This window comes from Egretta garzetta, unplaced genomic scaffold (genome assembly GCF_000687185.1).
Source record: "Egretta garzetta isolate BGI_Z169 unplaced genomic scaffold, ASM68718v1 scaffold13, whole genome shotgun sequence".
NCBI lineage: Eukaryota > Metazoa > Chordata > Aves > Pelecaniformes > Ardeidae > Egretta > Egretta garzetta.
Genome location: NW_009259239.1, coordinates 1,709,416 through 1,716,233, shown reverse-complemented (window position 1 = coordinate 1,716,233; position 6,818 = coordinate 1,709,416). Strand labels below are relative to the sequence as shown.

General features: G+C 41.8%; 1 protein-coding gene across 1 annotated transcript in view; it reads left to right on the top strand.

The window, feature by feature from the left end:
• DEPTOR (DEP domain containing MTOR interacting protein) overlaps positions 1-6,249 on the top strand; it is a 75,775-nt gene extending 69,526 nt beyond the window's left edge. The window contains exon 10 of the mRNA XM_009635966.1: positions 6,121-6,249. Within this exon, the coding sequence (XP_009634261.1) occupies positions 6,121-6,249 (129 nt within the window). The remainder of the gene's footprint in view (positions 1-6,120) is intronic.
• The last annotated feature ends 569 nt before the right edge of the window (positions 6,250-6,818 follow it).

The following is a 6,818-nucleotide window of genomic DNA, read 5'->3' as shown; positions in this document are numbered from 1 at the left end:
GTAACCTTCACAGGTGAGAGCTGTGGCCATGCCACAGGAATCAACCAGTAAGTTTGCTAGCTTAGAACTGGCCCAGAGTTTTAAAAAATATCTATAAAGTGGGAAGAGTTTGATTCGTTGGGCATTCCGCTTAAGGTCTCCAGGTCACTGACAAGTGCAAAACATTAATCCTTCAGCCCCGATTTGTGTGGGTGCCTGTAAGGAAGTGTTCTTGCTGATGGCATGGCCTGGTATTTAATAGAGATCAGGATCTTGCAGGTGTCTCCTGCAGATTACACACAGAAAATAGATGGGTTTGCTAACAACAAGTGGAGAACCTTCCCTCTGGAAGATCACAGAGAGTTTCAGAATACCATAATGAAACGATTAGAAGCTTGAGCTACTCAAGCTGGCCAGCTGATCCTCATCCCTGTAGGATTAGTAGGACATGAAAAAAGCATTTATTTATAACTATTGGGGATAATTTATAATTATTGTGGATATCTCTATAACAGAAATATAAGCAGGCTGTTTCTGTAATGGATTTCATTTTAATGTTCATTAGCAAGAAGAAAAGCAAAACCACTAACATTGGACTATGCTTTTCTTTTTGAAATAGTTATTTTGTCAATTCTGGTATAAATTTTGTTCTGTAAAATTGTCAAAATACACTTTTCTTTAGACAGCTCTGAAAGAAGTTATACTTAGAAGCTTTTATTTGAGTTCCTAGGAAAATTGCTGAAGAACTTTCCAAGGTTGAAAATAACTCCTACATTTGTCTGAGTTCATAATTTCTATTTGATGCTAATAAGGTTTAAAAAAAAAAAAAAAAAAAGGCCAAAAAGAAACCAATACATTTTTCCAAGTATTTTGGGAATGGCTTAAAGTAAAAATTATCTATGCGACTTTGGCATCACATCAGATGATGAGAAGAAATGATAGTCAGGGAGCGTGTCCTAAACTATCCGATGACTCTATGTAAATCAGCGTGCATACGAATTACAAACAGAGCAAAGGGTTAAATCCAGCCTGTCTCACGGTGGACGCCTGAGCCAGCCCCGATTCACACGCAGCTTTCCCAACAACCACATGTTTCTGTGCAATGTGCTAATAACTTCTGAAGTACCTTAGATTCAAAGGGATCTGCTCTGCAGCAGGACGTGGCTCTGGTTTGAGCTGCCAGCTGCTAGAAATCTGTTTCAGATCTGCGCAGAGTCCAGGGGTGAAAACCTGGCTGCTCCGGAGTGAAAGACTAGTGCAAAGCTGGATTTCACTCTCTCTCCAGCGTTTTTTAAGACTTTCCTTCATGCAGTTGCCCCATGGGCAGTCATATTTGCACCTTCAATGCAAATGAATTGGTGGCAATGTTTTCAGCATCTCTTTATGCTGTTAAAGACCTGATGCCAGAGCAGCTATCAGTGTCAAACAGCCCGTGAAAACCTTGCTGTTTGGTTGACCTTGGTGCTGTTGGAGGAGAAAATTCAAGTGTGCTGGTAGAGACTTTGTGCTTTGCAGTCTTAGACCCTGCATGGTCCTATTACTGCCCAGATAATTGGGTAAAATACCAGTACTGCTGAAAAACAGTATTTTTGCAACTATCTTTAATGTGCTATTGCATAATCTAGCTTTGTGTTCATGAATTTCAAGCCTAATTTGCATTTGGTAACATTGATTTCTTTGGTACCTATTCGAACTGTATTTGTAATAGTGTTCATACCCTCTTTCTTAAAGAGAAGTGATAAAAGGTTGTGCTCACTGCATCTGTAAATGTAAATGCTTTTTTTAGGGCTCTCCCAAAGAGCTTTGCAATCATCACTTAAGCCAAATTCTGCAGTGGGAATTTCCAGCTCTTCATGATCTTTCACAGCACCCTTATAAAAAGCGTGCCTAGAAAAAGAAAGGACATTTTTAAAGGATTTTTTAATATATACATTATATTGGAAAGAGTCCAGCAAGCAAGGCCTGGCTTCACGAGGAGAGGTGAGTAAAGCTTACAGCGCAAAGATGGTCTGCACATCTGAGGATCCAGGCTCACTGCCTGTCCTCAAATAATATTCCTGTAGCATTCATAAATATTAAGGTCATCCTGAGGCAAAACACTAAGTAAAAATTTGTGGCAGGTACGCAATGTTTTTAGCCAATAATTGGCTTTAGGCTTGTTGTGCAATTCCACGCCATGCCTGCAGCTCTGACGTCCCTTGGGAGCATCCTGCAGTCTTCCGCACTGCAGCTCCTGGTCAACTCTGGCTGAGCTGCCCAGTCCCAGCGCAGGCAGCCCCCTGCGAGGGAGCGGGGCTTTGGTCTGCCTGGCGGGCAATTCTCCGGCAGGAAAACCAGGCGGGGTGGATGTACGCTTCCAGGACAGCTTGGCAAGACCAAGGAGGGGCTGGCAGCCAAATGTTGCTGTGGAGGGAAGAGCAATAACCAGTGAGGGGGAGGAAGGGTTGTGCAGCTCCAAGTACAGCACTATCCTGATTCCGGCCATTAAATGTTAATTATAATTCCTCTTCTTGCCATCTTCAGTTTGATGATAAATGGCATGACAAATCTTTGCTAACTTCTTTAAGCGATAGGTTCCCAGATACTTACTGTCCGAATGTAAGCCCAAAGTTGAAGCTTTCCTTTTCCTGAGAACACCTGGACTTGCTTAAATCTTCTGTATGTGCCAGTGAAAACCCGCAGAAAGACAGGGGTGCCTTTTCTGCTGTCCCTACTTCTGTGGGCTGCTGGATGCCAGGGTGGGAAAGTCAAATACTTAACAATAAATGTTTATTACTGTAACATTTAAATATTTGAAATTAATTAAGGGAGTCTTTTCATTTCAGTGTTACTTTATTTAACTGTTATTGTTTCTGTGGTTTTTAGATTGCCACATCCTGACCAACAAAATGGTTGGAATTTATTCTGGGCTTTGTCATTTCTTGAAGTCTGAGGGATAAAAATGGATGCTTATCTCCTGTCAAGCTCCTTGGAGAGCTATGAGGAAATGAGCAATAAAAGGCTCTTTGAGGCTCTTTTAACTTTAGTTTATTATCTATTATAGTTACTGATGTGTGGAAACCAGCAGAGAAATTTTACATGTTTATAGTTACAAAGCCTTTAACAGCTGTAGCTATGAGCTGAGCGCTTACAGCTTTTTGAAATGTGTTTTTATAAATGAAACATTAAATCATTGCAATTTTGTAAACCAGTCTCCTTAAGAAAATTCCTGAGATAATAATTTGTGGGTTGATACACTCAGTCAGGGCTGGTTTGTGGGTACTCGCTTGCTCTCTCTCGTTTTGTCACTCCACCAAAAGAGCAATGCACGGCGTTGGCCAGGTTTGATGATGGCCAAAATGCACGAAGCAGTGCTGCATTTCATTTCCCCTTGCTGGATCCTGCTCTGGATGGAAAACTGGGCTGGGGAGAACAAACCAGGGTGGGTCAAGGGCACTCAATATACCGAAGGGCCCAGGATTGTGAAAACCTCTCTCCCTTCGTCAGGACTGGAGGATGCAGCAAATGGCTCCACATTTCTTTATCCCTGAGGGAGTCAGATCTGGAATTTGCAGAGACTCAGCCAGGGGCACTGGCCAAGCCATGGCCATGGAAAGAGATTTCTGCCCCCAGGGGGACTGGCTTTTTATTATCATCTCCTGTTCCTCGTGGGTCTTTTCATGCAATTTTACGACAGAAGTACTCTCTTCTGTGCCTTGGTCTCCTCTCTAAGTTTCTCTTTTTGTCTGGCTTGGGTGGACTTTTTGCATCTAATCCTACCCGCTGGAAATGGTGAAACTAATAAGCCATTTGGACCCGGTGCAAAGGATGGCACGCGGGGACCGTTCTCAGCCCTTACACATTGCTGATTAATAATACCGCCAAGAGCGTACACATACATTACAACAAACACATCGAGAACACAGACGTGTCAACTCTTGTCTTTTGCGTAAGAAATTCACTCTTTGGCATCCACGTTGCTGTTCACTGTTGTGGTGCCAGTACTGTCCGCATTTACACCATTGCAACCCTGATGGGAGTAGCTGGCCGGTCTGGAAAGTCGGCTCCTCTGCCAGAGATGTTCCCTGGAGACCCCCGAATGCGCCTGACATGATCTGGCATGCAAATTTATCCATCACACGCTTGCATGCCTGTCCCTAGCCAAACACTGGCCAATCCCATGCACTGGGATTTCAGTAACTCAAGAAGTCTGAGAATATGCAGCAGTAAAACAAATGTCAGCCATTCAGCTTCCAAAAATTGCATTAAGCCAGAAGAGACAATGTTATTTCTGCAGGTCTGTTTTAAATCAGCCCAAATATTATTCTGGAGCCAGAGCTATAATTCACTAAAACTTGATACAATCTTGGAAAGCCATAGAAAATGTTAGGAAATACCGCTGAGAGTTGAGAGACCTACAGATACTGCAAAAATCTGCATAAACTAAGTAGACATGCCTCTTAAATACTAATCAAGGCACACTGCAGAGGATGATGGGTTACCTTTTCAACCCAAATCCTTAAGATTCAGAAGGCTTTGTCTGCATGTAAAAGCTGAACCGTTTTCTGAATGCTGAAATATAGCATATGAATGTATAGGAGAGATACATCCACACTGCCGTGGAAGTTGGCTAAGTGGTACTGCTTATTGCCATACTTTGATGATCGTTCAGGCTACCAGTGAGGCTGACTTCCAGGATCTTCAGCTCTGCAGAGGAGTCGTGAGTTCAAAGGGGTAAGGTGCAACTGAGAGGTCTGCCCTCCCTCCAGGGGCTGCCACCGCCGCTGTTTCTCTGCAGAGGCCCTGGGAAGCAAAGATTAAAATCATCGGAGGCATTTTGATGAAATGTTACATTTTTGGGTTGGCTTTGCATTCTCTGTAATTTTCTTTAAATGGAACTTCAGTAGCTACATTCTGTGCATTTTGCACAAATATGAACTGAGTTTCACCACGTTTTACTTGAGAGGGAAGGTAGCTGATGCACAAAAGTTAAATGACTTGGCTTGCAAGAAAATCTGTTTTAGAGCGAGCAATAGAATACACCAGAGCTGTTTCCCACTTCTTCTGCCTACATTTCTGTGTTGTGTTTCTGCCTAAATAGGAAAGGTAAAGCATGGACATTTCTAGTGATACTCATTTCATAGCTGCTTTCATACAGACTCAAGATGACCTTCTGGTGAATGTATTGTTTTCATCGAAACATCAGGATGATATTATTGTTGCTTTAGGCTCCATATTTTTATCATTAAAACCACATATCTAGACACTACATATTTTTGGCCTTTTTACCAAATACTGTAATATTATGATTAGATACAGAGAAGGCTTAATGTTTTTGAGGAATCAGTATTGTTATCTTTCTTTTCCTCGTCAGTGTTTAACAATGCTGATGTGACTTTTTCTCTGATTAACTCTTTTAACATATACAGTGGCACTTGTCAGAATATTTCCATCAAGACTTTTTGGACAGAAAACGGCCTCTGATGATACAGGACATTCAATGTTGAATTTGTTATGGCTTTTAAAAACAAAATATTAACATATTTGAAATTAATTAATGAGCCATACTTGCTGAAGAAAACCAAAACCTGTCCACATAAAAAGTAAAAAGAACTAAATCTGTGTAGGAATATCTCCTGAAAATGGCAGTGGCATTTTAATCCATCCTAGTACTGACTTCATCTTCCATGATATGATTTCCTAGAATTTGGATCCTTTGGGTTCATGTTGTACCAGTGGAAGTTCTGGCACTGAATCTAGTTGAATTCATCATTCAGACCTTGCCCTGAGCCTGGAAACATGATCCATATTTTTACTGTGACTACCAAGAGCTGTCTAAAATGGAAGTGTTTGAGAGAGACTAAGGAGAGAGACTCTTTGCAGTGGCCAGAGCTGTCTTGTCCCATACTATTTGCAAAGCACCATTGATAATCAGAAAATATCATTGTTATAAGAAAAATGATTGATGTATTAAAAAAAAAATTATGGAAAATTAACTTGCCAGATTAATTCTAAGAAATGTGTTTTTCTTAAGAGTGCTGAATGAGGTGGTGTGAACAGTTCTGGAGGTTTTGCATGCCCAAGAGTTGATAGTACATCTGTGTAAAAAACCTTACCAAAAAAAACTAATGCGTAACTTTTGCTGCTTGCCTTTCTCCTCAGGTTTGCCAGTTCGTTGTGTCTGTCAATGGCCTCAACGTTCTCCACGTGGATTACAGGACAGTGAGCAACCTCATCCTGACCGGCCCTCGAACAATTGTGATGGAAGTGATGGAAGAAATAGAGTCCTGAGAAGGAAAAAAACTCTTACTGGACATTTTTGTGAGAGAAATAGCGACGACCGTGGAGCAGCATGACACAAGGAGGCCAAACGTTGCTGTGTCTAAATAGATGATTTTGCTTTTAGGGGCTGGGGGGCTCTCTTTCATTTAACAATAATAGCACTGGTGATTATGCTAAGAAGTGAACAATACATACCAGCATATTTTCACTAAGGATTTTTCTTTGCCCGGCGGAGACAAGGTTAAGGCCCTTAGGTTTTCTCTCCAGCCATGTCTGCATCAGTCAGAGCGGTTTCCAACCTAAGAGGCCGTGTAGACTTCCTCATTGTCCACCACTGGATAAAAGCACTTCAGGAGATGAAAGAACCAAATACTGTGGGGTCAGGATGTCACAGATGGTTTGCATGACGTATTTACATTGGTAAACATCCTCCTGGTGTCCAGCTTTGTCCCAGGAGCACGTGCTGCTGCAGTTGCTCTCTCCTTGGGCTGAGGGAGAGCTGACTAAATGCTGGCTTGATTGCAATCAAACACAAACAAACTGCAAATGCATGAAAAAAAGGTGTTCATTCTTTGTAG